The sequence below is a fragment of the Chionomys nivalis genome, chromosome 5 (assembly GCF_950005125.1).
Source record: "Chionomys nivalis chromosome 5, mChiNiv1.1, whole genome shotgun sequence".
Taxonomy (NCBI): domain Eukaryota; kingdom Metazoa; phylum Chordata; class Mammalia; order Rodentia; family Cricetidae; genus Chionomys; species Chionomys nivalis.
In genome coordinates, this window is record NC_080090.1 from 99,613,328 (window position 1) to 99,628,201 (window position 14,874).

At 36.7% G+C, this 14,874-nt stretch overlaps 1 protein-coding gene across 5 annotated transcripts in view; it reads left to right on the forward strand.

Annotated features, from left to right (window-relative positions):
• Positions 1-14,874, forward strand: part of Ptpn4 (protein tyrosine phosphatase non-receptor type 4) — a 182,482-nt gene that overhangs the window by 80,915 nt on the left and 86,693 nt on the right. For 2 of the 5 annotated variants that reach the window (XM_057769289.1, XM_057769285.1), the window contains exons 4-9: positions 4,185-4,227; positions 4,304-4,403; positions 8,383-8,427; positions 9,035-9,087; positions 9,406-9,526; positions 14,703-14,790. In XM_057769289.1, the coding sequence (XP_057625272.1) occupies positions 4,185-4,227; positions 4,304-4,403; positions 8,383-8,427; positions 9,035-9,087; positions 9,406-9,526; positions 14,703-14,790 (450 nt within the window). The remainder of the gene's footprint in view (positions 1-4,184; positions 4,228-4,303; positions 4,404-8,382; positions 8,428-9,034; positions 9,088-9,405; positions 9,527-14,702; positions 14,791-14,874) is intronic. The other 3 variants (XM_057769286.1, XM_057769287.1, XM_057769288.1) reach the window with 3 other exon arrangements.

Consider the following 14,874-nt stretch of genomic DNA (forward strand, 5'->3'; position numbering starts at 1 on the left):
TCTTCAGCTTCCAGCCTGAGTTCCTTCTCTTTTTTCTGTCTCCCTCTCAGAGAGGCAGCTTCTGTCTCTCCCTTCTTTCCTTTCTCTCCTGTCTTTGTCTCTGTCTCTTTCTTTCTCTGTCTCTCTCTGTCTCTTCCCCTCTCTGTTCATCTCCCCTTCTCTTCTGCCTTCCATAACCACTAAATAAATAGCCAACCTCACTCTGCATGGAGTGCCTATCCATGTCTCTGTCTCCTGCCTGCTGCCACATGTCTCCCTGCCCTGGACCAGCCACTGCTCCAGGACCTGCAGTGGTCCCTGCCTGGGACTGGCTACTCTCAGGGCCTGCTGCCTGCCGCTGCCGGGGATCCTGCAGCATATTTTTAATAATCCATTTTACTGAGAGCAGCCATTCTCAGGCAGGGAAGGTGCAGCAGGCCCTGAGTGGCTGCAGCAGGCCACAAGGAGAGACATACAGATGGGCACACCACAAGACCACACTGCAGGTCTCTGAAGGTGGCTGGTCCCAGGCAGGAAACCACGTGGCAGGTGAGAGACAGAGACATGGATAGGTACACCATGCAGAGTGAGGTTAGATATTTATTTAGTGGGATATGAAGGCAGAAGAGAGAAGGGGAGAAAAGCAGATAGGCAGACAGAGAGACAGAATTGGGGGAAGGGAGAAGTGGAGAGAGGCAGAAGCTGCCTTTTCAAAAGGGAGACAGAAAAGGAAGGAGCTCAGGCTGGAAGTTGAAGATCAGCCTGCCTCAGTGGATGGGGAGGGAGTGGGCATGGATTGTCTCTTCATAAGAGACAGGACAGACCGTTACAAACATAGTAGGAGATTTTTTTTTTTTTTTTTTTTTGGTTTTTCGAGACAGGGTTTCTCTGTGGTTTTGGAGCCTGTCCTGGAACTAGCTCTTGTAGACCAGGCTGGTCTCGAACTCACAGAGATCCGCCTGCCTCTGCCTCCCGGGGCAATGGAACAAATATAGTTAAAATACTGGAAGAAAACGGTAGTGATCTGACAGATTCTCTATCCAGCAAAATTACTTCAAATGTGAGAAAGTTCAAGTATGGCACTTGTTGTCTTAGCACTTGAAGACTGAAACAGGAGCACTGGGAGGTAAAGCCAGGCTGGCTACTTAGTGAGTGTGATGGTTTGAATAGGAATGCCCCCCATAGATTCATATGTTTAAATACTTGAGTGTTCACACTCATGTCCACAGGGAGTAACACTATTAGTATGGCCTTATTGGAATAAGTGTGGCTTTGTTGGAGAGAGTTTGTCACTAGAGGGTGGGCTTTGAGGTCTTAGAAATTCAAACCAGTTGTCTGCCTTCTGCCAGCTGATCAAGGTATAGAACTCTTAACTCCTTCTCCATCACCATGTCTTATCTGCACACTGCCATACTTTCTGCCATGATGATAATGGACTAAACCTATAAGCTATAAGTGAGCCCCAATTAAATGTTTTCTTTTATAAGAGTTACCATGGCATGGTGTATCTTCACAATAAAACCCTAAGACAGTGAGATTCGATCTCACAAAACAGAATAAGTTGCCAGAGGTAAAGAGGTTAAGTTATTACATTACCATTAGATGTATCTTAAATGTTTAAGGCAAATTCTGCAAATTGAAATGGAAAGGTACTAGACAGTACAACATAGCTGTACTAAAAGTTTCCCCACTGATTACTTTTGTATTGCTGTGACAAATACCTAGTAGAAACACAATTTACGAGTTGCTAGTTTATCATGACATGGAGGAGCTAGTGCAGCAGAGCAGTTCACATCTTGGTGAACCAGAGACTAGATAAACATGGACACTAGCTGTTAAACCTACTAGCAGCTTATGAATCCCTCGCCAACTATTCAGAGTCAAACTATAAATTTTGTCTTTTCTCTGAAGTTAGAAAGTATTTACAAATAATAAGTATTTAACAGTAAACACCAGTATTTGAGGGAAGTCAACACTATAAAATAGATTTACCGAAGTGAATAAACCATAACTTATATTGGGAAGAACAATCTGTAAAGATATACAAATGGTACCAGTCTGGGGTTAAGGAGATGAATTGAATTTTTACCATTGCATTGCATACAGCAGGGCTTGTCACATTAGTATGTATACAATAAATATTGAAATAAAACATCTTTTGGGCTGGAAGACTGTTTGAGTTGGCAAAGTGCTTGCCGTGCATAATTAGGAAAGATTCCTAATAAGGAACTGTGTAAATTGGCCCATGGGTATGTCTGTGTGAGATTTTCTCGTATGTTAGTTGATATGGGAAGGAAGAGCCTAAAATTGGTGGAATCATTCCCTTGGTTTGGGTCCTGGACTGTACTAAAAGGAGAAAGTGAGCAAAGTGCCAGCATATGTGCATTGTTGTATTACTCTTTGCTCTCGACCATGGATGTGATGTAAATAACTAGCTGCTTTTAGCTCTTGCAGCTGTGACCTCTTTTCTAGAGTGGACCAGGTACTGTGAGCTAAAACAAACCCTTTCACCTTTAAGTAGCTTTTGTCAGGGTATTTTATCACAACAATTAGAAATGAAACAAAGACTTAATGACATACCAGTGTCATTCATTAGAGTGACACTCATTTTAAAAGCTTATGTTGTTGTGTACAGAGGTGTGGTGGCACTATGGAGGCTCTGGAGGGTTTATAAGTTCAAAGCAACATTAGTTCTAATTACTGAAACCCTGTCTCAAAAGCAGAGCCCAGCATAGCATTTATTTTGAATTTCTTTAATTGTGATCAAGATTGGCTATCTTTATATATTTAAATGCATTTTATTCCCTAGTTGTGAACTTACTGTTCATTGCCTATTTTTTTCTATTAATATTGGTCTTTCTTCTTTTTCTTTCTTCCCCTCCCGCCACAGGGTTTTGAACTCACTGGCCTTGAACTCAGAGATCTGCCTGCCTCTGCCTCTCAGTGCCGGGATTAAAGGCACGTGCCACCACCACCCGGCTCACTTTTTTCTTATTGATGTATAAGATTTCTTTGTGGGTTGACTTGTTTGTTGAATTTTTTGTCTTTTTGTTTTTTACATTTACTTATTGTGTGTATGTATGTGGTAGTATGCAACTGTGTGCCACAGAACATGTGTGGAGGCCAGAGCGCAAATTTTGAAAATCAAGTCCACTATCCTTAGGGGCTTAAATTTGGGTCATCAGGCTTAGCTGCAAATTCCGGTCTATGTATGTAAGTGAACCATCTCGCCAGCCCAAACCTAGTTTTTGTTTGTTTTCTTGATTAAATCATTCTTTAAAATGGATTCTGTCATTTAACAGCCCAATACTACATGTTATCAGTTTCCACAGATGTTTGTGAGCCCTAAATGGTTTCGAGCCAACATGTGGCTGCTGGGAATTGAACTCAGGATCTCTGAAAGAGCAGCCAGTCCTCTTAACCTCTGAGCTGTCTCTCCAGCCTCACCTTACAGTTTTAATCAAAAACCTAAATCCTGTCTTACTGATGTCATTCATATACATTGTTAAGTTTCTCAATGCTTATTATAATATTATTTCTAAGCTATGTCATCTTCACACATTTAATTAAATATTTGTGTTTTTTTTCTTTTTTAAAAGTTTCTTGAGACACATTTTCTCTGTATAACCACCATTGCTATCCTGGAAGTCACTTTGTAGATCAGGCTAGCTTCAAACTCATGGAGATCTGCTTGCCTTTGCCTCCCAAGGGCTGGGATTAAAGGCTGTGCCATCACACCCAGTGTATTTGTGTTTTTTTATACCAGAGTATTTTAGTCTGAAGAAAAACTGATCAAGGAAATCCAGCTTTGGGTAGATTAATCTCACATTTAGATAATCATTAAGGTAAATGTAGCTTATGACTGTGCTAATTTGCTGTGATACAGCACTGAGCAAAAGTAACTTGGGGACAAAGGGTTTTATTTATTTATTTTGTCTTACTCAAGGGACATCAAGGCAGGAGCCTAAACAGAAACACTGAAGGATCTTTGCTCACTTGCTTGCTCCCAGGCTCCTGCTGGACTGCCTTTCTAATGCAGCCCAGGCTCACCTGCCATCACTAGCAATCATGAAGCAATATTGCTTCTAATTTAATTTTGTTTCTATCTAACCATTTTCCAAAATGAGGTCTTTAATTGGAACAGATATACAATAACCGATATGTTAGTTTCTCAAGGAAAAAAGAAATCTCTCTTTATTTTTCAGAGGTGGCTGGATCCAAACAAACCAATAAGGAAGCAACTAAAAAGTGAGCATACTATTTACTTGATGTTTTGCAAATACGCCTTATAAAGATGATAGCCTAACATAATCTGATTAATTAGAGCTGTTTTTGTTAATTTTAGGAGGATCTCCTTACAGTTTGAATTTCAGAGTCAAATTCTTTGTAAGTGATCCCAACAAGTTACAAGAAGAATACACAAGGTGGGTTTATGGAACAGTTTCTTTTGAAAACATTGGCAAAGATCTAATATGAAAAAATGCAAATAAGTAGGCAAAAATAAATGTCCATACTGAAAACTTAAACTTCTAATTTATGCTGAAGAGTTTATAAATTGTCCTACGGTAACCCTTTCCTCCCTATCTGGATGACTGGGAGAGCTTTCAGGTGTTGAACACCCAGAGCCACCTCTTCCAGCCACAAGCAGCACTGCTGAAACTGAATAAGGACACGAGATGGCACTGGCTTATATCCAAGGCATGCTGCATATTGAGAGTTTCTGGTATACATGTTTTTTTTCATCAAAAGCATATTACAGGTTTTTTCTTTCCTTTTGTTGAGGAGAGCATAAGATTTCATATATATTAATACCATGTGAAGGATGTGTTTTTAACTTTTAATTCCAAAGAAAATGTTACAGGGATAAAGCACATTTGGACCTCTTCATGCCCACCTGACTGCCCATTCCAAGTCTCAGCGTGTCACTTGTACTTGAGAAAATACTTGAGAATGATCTAAAGCAGCATTTCAGCAGTGTCCTTGAGAACTAGGTAAAATGTTTAGGGTAGAAATAAGAGAGGTATGACAGTTATTGTTAAAGTAAGCTGAATGATAACCTTTTGTGTTTGGCAAAATGCAGAATTAGTAATTTAAATGAAAAGAATTAGAATCCTATACTTTCTGTACACTTCTCAGATATAAGAATATTGTTGAGTGGCTATCAGAATTACTTTACTGATGCGATAGAATAGAGCAGCAAAATAATAAATCTGTTGAATCAGTCCTTAGATTTCTGTGGAATTCTCAATATTTACCCAAGCTTTAAAAAAAAAAAGGTCATAGTTCTTGAGAGTCTTTTCTGTTTGCTGATGTTGCTTTTGTGATAATGAGAAGACACTAGAGTACAAGTGCCACGTGTGACAGCTGGAACATTTGCAGTAGTAATAGATTCTAGGCTAATTTGTCTTGAAACACAAAGTTGTGTTTAATTTACCATTATAGCTCTGTTTTTGTTGTTGCTTTTCCTTCCTTAAAACCATATTTTATGTATTACAATACAGTTTACATACTAAATTTAGCAAATATGTTGTTGATGTTAAATGTTTAAAATAATTTTATCATTATAAATAATTCTCAGGATACTAAAAGTTTACCTAATTTTGCATGAATTCCAAGTTATATTGTATTAGTTTTTTTTCTTATTGCTATGATTAAATACTTGTCAAGAAGCAACTTAAGGGAAGGGCTCATTTTGACTTGGAGTTTAGCATTCATTGGTTATAGCTCATCATGACAGAGTAAGTATGTCAGCAGGAGCATGAAGCAACTGGTGTTATTACATATATAACCCGAAAGCAGAGAGAGGAACAGGAAGGAAACTGAGTTATCAAACCTCAAGGCCTGCTCCCAGTGACTAACTTCCTCTGGCAAGACTCTTCCTCCTTAAGGCTCCACAACCTTCCACAACAGCACCACCAGCTGGGTACTAAGTGTTCAAACTCGAGCCTGTGGGAACATTTCACATTCATCTAATAGCTGGGTTCAATATCTAATTCACACAGAAAACTGAATTTCCTATTAGAACCTATATGTGTGTTAATAGTATATAATGGAAACAATGAGGGTGCGTTTCACTGTTAATTGAGTCAGAACTTGAAGAAGAGTAAAATTGTGTAAGCAGTTGGGAACTTGTGCTTAAGCTATCAGTGTAGAAGATTCTCTGTTTTTATTAGAAATAATGTTTAATTTCAGTACTCTTTAATCCGTATAAGTATTGCTGTTGGTAAATTGTAGTACATGACTACATTTTATTTAATCATCATAACTATACAAAAGTGATTCTCTACCCTGATTAGTAATTTATAATTATTTGGGAGCACTTTAAACCACAGTAATTGTCTATACCCCTAGATATTCTGGTGTAATGTGACTCAGCCCCTGAGTAAAGACATGTATAGTTCCTCAGGTAATTCTAGTATTATAGCAAGGGAGCCAGGGCTAAGCAGTACTTTAGTGTGGGGCTGATGAAGATGGCTCAGTGTTAAGATCACATACTGTTCTTGCAGAACACCCTACTTTGGTTCCCAGCACCATGTCAGGTGCCTCACAGCTTGCCTGTAACTCTACTTCCAGGGGATTAAGGGTACTATTCTGGCCTCTGTGGGAGCATGTATTCATGTACACATTCCCACACACTGATAACAGATACATATAGACAAAGGTTTTCAATTTTGTTTTTATGGATTTTCTGTGTGTGTAATGTGCTTGCCTCTGTGTCAGTATGTTTCTTGCGCTTTTTTTGGGGGGAGGGGTCTGTTTGTCTATTTTGTCCTATTCTGTTTTGTGTGTTTGTTTTATATTAATTATTATTTTTGCTATTTAGATGCCTATTTTATAATGAGAGCGAGAAAGGGTGTGTATTTGGGTGGGTGGGGAAGTGTAGAGGATCTGGGAGGATTTGGGGGAGGGAAATTATAATCAGAATAAATTATATGAAAGCATCTATTTAAAAGAAAAAAGAAAGAAAAAAATACTTTGCTGTGATGATCCTGATTAGTATCAAGTGTCTCTTGGCCACAGCCGCTCACTCTTTGGGAGTAGTTTAGGTCTCACCAAAAAAGGGCGTTTCCTAGATCTCCTTGCTTGAGATAGCATTTTGAATTAGTGGGAAGAAAACCAATGGCATCGATGTCTTGCATTATGATAAAATGTACTTCATTTTTGGCAATTACCAGCATCATTAGAATTGAATTTTTTAATCTCCCAAAACTCCTGGCAAGTGATCTTATTTCCCTTACAAATGTAAAAATTAAGGCTTGCCCAAATTTTAGTAATTTGCCTGAAGTAATAGGCTGCTTTAGAACTCGAATTCTAGTTTTTATTGAGAATTCCTTTTTTGTTAAATGAATATATAAGTGATCTTTGATAAGTATAAGTATTATTTGTGAAGGATTTTAAAATTATACCAAGTGCATATATTACCTTTAAATCACAACTATAAAACTGTTTTTGTACCAAAGACCTTTTAATTTTTCTTCTTTTTAGTGATATTAGGCCGTGTACATGGTAAGCATGTACTCTGCCATTGCCTTCCTTATACCACCAATCCCATCTTTAGCTTTTGATTATGAAACTAAGAATATCTGATAAAATTGTACTGTATTGAATTAAGTAAATAATATCCAGTTTGTGTTTTGACTTTTTAAAAGTTGAATGAAGCCTATAAACTTCCTGTTTAATGTTTGAAATCATGAAATTTTTTTTATACCAATTGAGCACAGGTGATTTTGTCCAGGTATTGACTAGCTTACCCACTGTCAGGGACAGAAGGACAGTGCCACTTTGTAGGCAACCTCAGCAGCGTGTCTCAGTATACTATTGTTTGTGTTAAAAGAAGCTGATCATGTAACCACTCTAATACTAGAGCAATAGCAGGAGAAGGAGTTCAATTAATTTTCTGATGAAAGAGCTTTTTTAACTCCAGTGGAAGTAGACAGTTGTTCTTCTACATTAATCATAATAACAAACTTATCTGCACATAGGTTTGTCCTTGTAATGGCTTCCTTTTTACACAGAAAGGATTGCTTTCTTTCACTGTTTCTGTGTGTGTTGCTATTTCTATGTCATTGATGCTTAAGTTATCTATGCTTCCAGTTCTTCTTACATGGACCAATCCTTAGTCCGTTGCTCCCAAGTCTCCTTCCTGGTAGCACAAGTCTTAGAAATCTTGAGTAGTTTTATAATTGAAACAAGATCTTCAAAATGAAAAATTTTATATGTTAATGAATTTTAAAGACTTGTAGTCAAGCCTACTTCTGGTATATTTTGCTAATGTGTGCATATGCTGAGTTTATTTGCTAATGTGTAGACTACAAAAGGAAATATTTAGATATTTAGTTTCGTTAATATAAGTGTATAATATATAAGAACTCAAATTGATTCTAATATCTTTTTTTAAAAAAGGTATCAGTATTTTTTGCAAATTAAGCAAGACATTCTTACTGGAAGGTGAGCTATTTTTAATTTTTATTTTTACAGTATAAAAATACTTTTAATTAGCCGGGCAGTTGTGGTACATGCATTTAATCCCAGCACTTGGGAGGCAGAGGCAGGTGGATCTCTGTGAGTTCAAAGCCAGTCTGGTCTACAGAGAGAGTTCCCAGCCAAGTTCCAAAGCTACCCAGAGAAACCCTGTCTCAAAAAAACAAACAACAACAAAAAAAAAAAAAACAAAAAAAAGAAAGAAAGAAAGAAAGAAAGAAAAACAATAAAAAAAAACCTTTAAATTCTGTATTAAGTAACTTATGATTGATTGCTGTAACACATTTTAAAAATGGGTTTTTTTAGTATTAGTTCCTTTTATCAGACTTTTTAGGGAGTTCTTTTGAGACATTATCTCATTATGTAGCTTAATTTGGCCTCAGACAGGCAGTCATCTCAAATTTATAAGTGTTGAGATCATAGATGTATGCCACAAGTCCCAGCTTAACTAATTTAATTGTGTTTAAAATTAGTGCATATAGAAACTTTCAGAATCAGTAGTATGATGTAAACTACAGTGCATTTGAAATTATATTCATCCTTGGGTTATGTATTTTCTTTTTTGTCTTACTAGATTGTCCTGTCCTTATAATACTGCTGCCCTTTTAGCTTCATTTGCTGTTCAGTGTAAGTATCAGCTTACTTTTAAGTAGCATGTGGTTTTGTAGTCTATATTGATAATACAACGCCTTTAAATGTAGGAATGCAGTAGAGACTGCTGAGGGAATGCAGTGAAATGTCCAGCTGATTAGCAAGCAATACTTTGATTCTTGAAACATTTTCTATATTGAGATCCAGAAGAATACGTGATTTATTGCAACTTATTTAATGTTATTATAGTAGAAGCATGCATTCCTTTCATAAATATATATAAATTAATGACATTGTTGATTTGAGTACAATTAAAATATTTATGAAAGAATGATGTTTTCTTTTTCTTATTAGCTGAACTTGGAGACTACAATCAGTCAGAAAATTTGCCAGGCTACCTCTCAGATTATTCTTTCATTCCCAATCAACCTCAAGATTTTGAAAAAGAAATTGCAAAGTTACATCAGCAGCATATGTAAGCATTTATTTAATATTCTGCTTATTTGGTAAGATTTATGGGCAATCCTTCTAGAAAGAGAATTGTTTCACATCATTCTTAATTTATTGCTGTGTTTATATAGTATAGAAATTTATATTATATATTATAAAGAAATATATATATATAATTTACACTAAAAGCATTTCATTGCTTATTTCACAAAATATATGAGCCTTGCTTTCATTTCTTTAACAGCTATAAATTATATATAAATTGAGTCTATTTGATTTTATATAACATTGTCAGTTCTTTAAGAAAGAATTTTAGGTGGCTGGAGAAATAGCTCAATGACTAAGAGTGCTTGTTGCCCTTACAAAGGTCCCAAGTTTAGTTCTGAGCACCCAGATCAGGTGACTCAATAGCAGTGTGTTAACTCTAGCTCAAAGGATGTTAATGCCCTTTCTGGCCTCTATGGACACCCATACTCACATGCACATACCCAGCCATAAGTACACATATATGTAATTAAAAATAAAATAAAGCTTTAATTTTAAAAAAGAAAATTTTAGAGTAATGCATTTATAATATGCAAAGCAATGGACTTGGTAATTTTCTTAGTTTTTAGATATTGGAAAGATTTTTGACTCTGGTAATGACTGAGGAGGAGAAAAGTACCAACCCAGCGCAGTTCTTTTAATATTCGTTTAAAGGCAGTTGACTTGTTTCATTCACAGTAGTGTTCAACTTTGATTTTATTTTAGTCTAATCTTTTGTGACATTTGAAAAAGGTTTATTTATGTGTATGAGTGTTCTGCCTGCGTGTATGTCTATGGACCACGTACGTGCCTTCTTGGTACCCAAGGAGGTCAGAAGGGGGTGTCAGAACCTCTGGGATTGGCTGTGATCTGCCATGTATAGAATTGAATCTGGCTCTTCTTTAAGAGCAACAAATACTCTTCTGAGCTCAACTGCTGAGCCAACTCTTCAGCTCCTTGTGACATTTTTTCAAGAAGACATTTGTTTTGTTTTCAGCACAGCGCCTTTGCAGTACCAGACTGTCCTGGAATTCACCGTGTATACCAGGCTGTCCTCAAACTCACAAAGAGATCGACCTGCCTCTGTCCCCTAAGTGTTGGGATTAAAGTTGTGTGCCACGACTACCTGGCCTTATGAATTGGTTTTGGGAGGTGGTGGTACATGCCTTTAATCCCAACCCTTAGGAGGCAGAGACAGGTGGATCTCTGTGAATTTGAGGCCAGCCTGGGCTACAGAGCGAGTTCCTAGACAGCTATGGTGACTCAGAGAAACCAGGTCTCGAAAAACAAAAACAACAAACAAGTAAACAAAATGTTTTTTTGTTGTTGTTGTTGTTGACTCAAGTTTTGATTTAACCTATGGTTCACAATAGTGACAGAACAAAGATAGTGTAGCATATTGGCTAAAAGTCGTTACAAGAGTTAGACTCACTAGCTTGAACTTCTAGTCAGATCACTCACTGTTTTATAACTTTGATCATAGTTGTTGCTCTATTTTGTAGCACAGTTTCTAATTGGTCTTAACAATAAAAATCTGGAGTCAGATATAGGGTGTGAAAGCTGAAAGATCAGAGAAGCAGAGAAGCCAGCCACTAGTTCTTAACTACAAAATCCTCAGAACCAAGGGGATCAAAATCCTGTCTCTATAAATCCTCAGACTGAATGCTGAGCTCCTCTCTCCTCCCTTGTTATATTTCTCTCTCAACCCAGTCATATCCCTCCCTGTCTCCACTTTACTTGTGCTGGGATTAAATTCATGTGACTCCCAAGTACCGGGATTAAAGATCAATTTCACCACCGGACTCTGTTTCTCTTTGAGACTGGATCAATTTCAGGTAGCCCAGGGTGGCCTTGAACTCACAGAGATTTGTCTGCTTCTGCCTCCTGAGTGCTGGGATTAAAAGTGTGTGCCACCACTGCCTGATGGCTATGGCTAACTAGTGGCTTAGCTCAGAACTCTGATCTTCAGGCAAGCTTTGTAGTGGCATTTCATTTTGTATTTTAATAAATAAAGCTTTCCTGAAGATCAGAAAATTAAAACAGCCACACTGGCCAGCCTTAAAAACCAGGCAGCAATGGCACACACCTTTAATCCCCGTAGCCACACTAGCTGGCCATAGAAAGCAGGTGGTAGTGGTACATACCTTTAATCCCAGAACTAAAGAGGATTATAAAATGGGAGGAGACAGCTATCGGGCACAGTCTCATTCTGAGATTCTGGAGGCAGGATCGCCATTTCAGACTGAGGTGTAGTGGTAAGAGCCAGTGGCTGTTTTGCTTTTCTAACCTTCAGGCGAAACCCCAATTTTTGTCTGAGTTTTTTTAAATTGTGGTTCAAAGCTTTATTTCTCAAATTATTTGAGAAAATTAAAGTGTCTTGAGGTAGAAATTTTGAGTCTTCTTGTTTGTTTATTTGTTTGTTTGTTTGTTTGAGACAGGATTTCTCTAAAGTGTATCCCTGGCTAGCCTGGAACTCAGAGATCTGCCTGGCTCTGCCTCCCAGTGTTGTGATTGTAGCCCACTCGTACTGGCCAGAAATTCTGAGTCTTAAGTGAGATTATATGTACAAAGTTCTCAAGATGGCACCTAGTACATGGTAGACACTAAAGAAATATTAACTCTCATTGCCATTTGGTAATAATTCAAGTTTCTCAAACTAGTAAGAAAACAACAGCTCAGTATCTAATTTTGAACAGCCAGTGGGCTAAGCATGACAAATACATGAGTTTTTTTTTTTTAATGTAACACAATATATATTTGTTTATGTTGTAAATGTAATATATATAAATATGTCACAGAATATTTGGAACAAACCTAGACCTTGCTTATGTTAGTATTCTACCATTGAGCTACATGCTCAGTCTATTATTTTAAATGCTTGCGGGAGGAAAATATTTTATAGGATGTAAAATTTTCTGAAATCCATTGCTCATAAATGAGCACTCATGTGAACAGACATCATCATCTCTTTCTGTGTTGGATGTGGATTGCTACAAAGATAGTTTATCTAGAAGGCTTAAAAATAGTATTTAATCCTTTCTAGTAAAAGGATTTTTTGATCTTGGATCTGCTGTAGAGTATAATGACTTGAGAATTTAAACTGAGTGGTTTAATGTGGTGAGTGTGCTGCTTTCCTGTAAAAACCATCCCTTTATAGTGAAGGCTTTTCATATAGCCTATCTGAGTATGTTGGAATTTAAAAATTTTTCTATTAAAAGTTCCTTAAATAAGGACAAGGCTTGTACTTTCCACAAGCTAATTTGAAAAGCTGATTTTTCAGCTCTGTAAACAAAAACAGTTAAGTTTAATTGGAAGGACTATTGTTGTTGAGGGGTCATTCATTTTGATCATGCATTGACCTTTTCAGTATCAGTGATGCAAAGGTTGATATCTTAGCTTTATTATTCTCTGCTATATTGCCTGCTAACACCATATAACTAAGTTCGTTAGAACTAGATATTGAATAGAGTAGATCTTTTAAAAAGACTGTATTTTAGAGTAATCCTGAAATTTTTGTTTTGAGAATCACTAAAAATATTTTTAAAATATGAAACTTGGACCTCAGCCTCCCTGTGGAATTGAACTTCTAAGCATCTCAGATGAAAGACTTTTTCTTCAGTCATTATTATACTACCTATTATATAATTTGAAATATATAGTAAAGAGAAATGAATAGTTGAAAGGTTAAAGTAGAGAAATTGAAGACTACAGAAATTTAAAGACTAAAGAAATTTAAGGCTACAAGATTGCTCTAAAAACTTCTTGATACTTGTGTTTGTGTATCTGTGACAATGTTGCATGTTGAAGTGCCCTGTAGGTTTTATGTGTGGCTATGGTGATAAACTGTGTTGTGAGAAATATTTGAGAATTATATCTGGAAGTTAAGTGACTTTGTTAACAGCTATGAGATCAGTCAGAAGTTTTAAGACTTGCCTATTGTTTTTCTTTTTTCTCTTCTGGTCTGTAATACTTTCTAATAGTTTCTTTCTAATTGCCACTGTCTCCAGAAATTACTTTTAATTAAAATATTTTATCACTTTCCTCCTTCCCTTTCCTCCCTCTATTCCCTTCATTGCTCCTCTGACTCACTCTCAAATTGATACCTTTTTTCTTTATTATAGTTATGTATATATAATATATAAATCTATTATACACACACATATATACATATATACGCATAAATGTATGAGTACGACTTGCTTAGTGTGGCCTGTGTGTATGTGATCTCAGGACTGACAAACTATTTGGTATTCGATAACCAATTGGACGGTTCTTCCCTGGAAAAGACTAATTTTTCCCCTCTTAGCAGGCATTAATTGTTTTTTGTGGATAGGACCTCATGAAATTTCCCCTTTCTCTATTAGTATGTATTTTGATATCACCATCATTCAGGTCTTGTTTAAGCAGCCATATTTTTGAAGTATCATGGGTGAAGCTTTTCTATTATTTCTAGAAAACAGAATCTCACAGGAGACTTCCTGGTTTGCTGGCTCTTGTAGTCTTTACCTCCTCTTCCTCAGTGTTCTCTAAGCCTTAGGTTCAGGAGTTGTGTTGTAGATGTATTTAGTGGGGCTAGGTCCCCTATGACCTATTGTTTTTTTCTGTATTATGACCTGTTACAGGTTTTTTTGTAATGGGCTCTGTTTACTGTAAAGAGAAGTTGATGAAAGAATGAGAATTATATTTAACTGCAATAAAGAAAAATTTAAGGATGTAGTGAGGAATTATAGTAGTTTAGTAAAAGGATGGTAGTAGGTTCTCTATTAAGGTCATGACCTCATAAACCCTAGAACTTATAGTATTCTTTTTTTTTTTTTGGTTTTTCGAGACAGGGTTTCTCTGTGGCTTTGGAGCCTGTCCTGGAACTAGCTCTTGTAGACCAGGCTGGTCTCGAACTCACAGAGATCGGCCTGCCTCTGCCTCCCGAGTGCTGGGATTAACGCCACCATCGCCCGGCCTTACAGTATTCTTATAGTTCTGGAAAATAAAGAAGTTAATATGGTAAAAGTATGCTAGTGGAGTAAGTTAGATGTTACTACAGAGACTAAAAGGAGGGCTCCTACTTGGTGCTTAGTCAGATTCTTCATTTCTTCACATAATCATTTTGTCATTTGACAATTTTTACTATGGATCTAGTTTTTGACCTGATGTTTTCGTTTTTTTTTTTTTCTTTACAGTGGCTTATCTCCTGCAGAAGCAGAATTTAATTACCTAAACACAGCACGTACCTTAGAACTCTATGGAGTTGAATTCCACTATGCAAGGGTAAGTAAAGAAAAATTACTTAGATGTTGAGTTAGGCTTCATTCCTTAGTCTCAAAGATTTTAAAATCTTTTTGTCTGTGTACA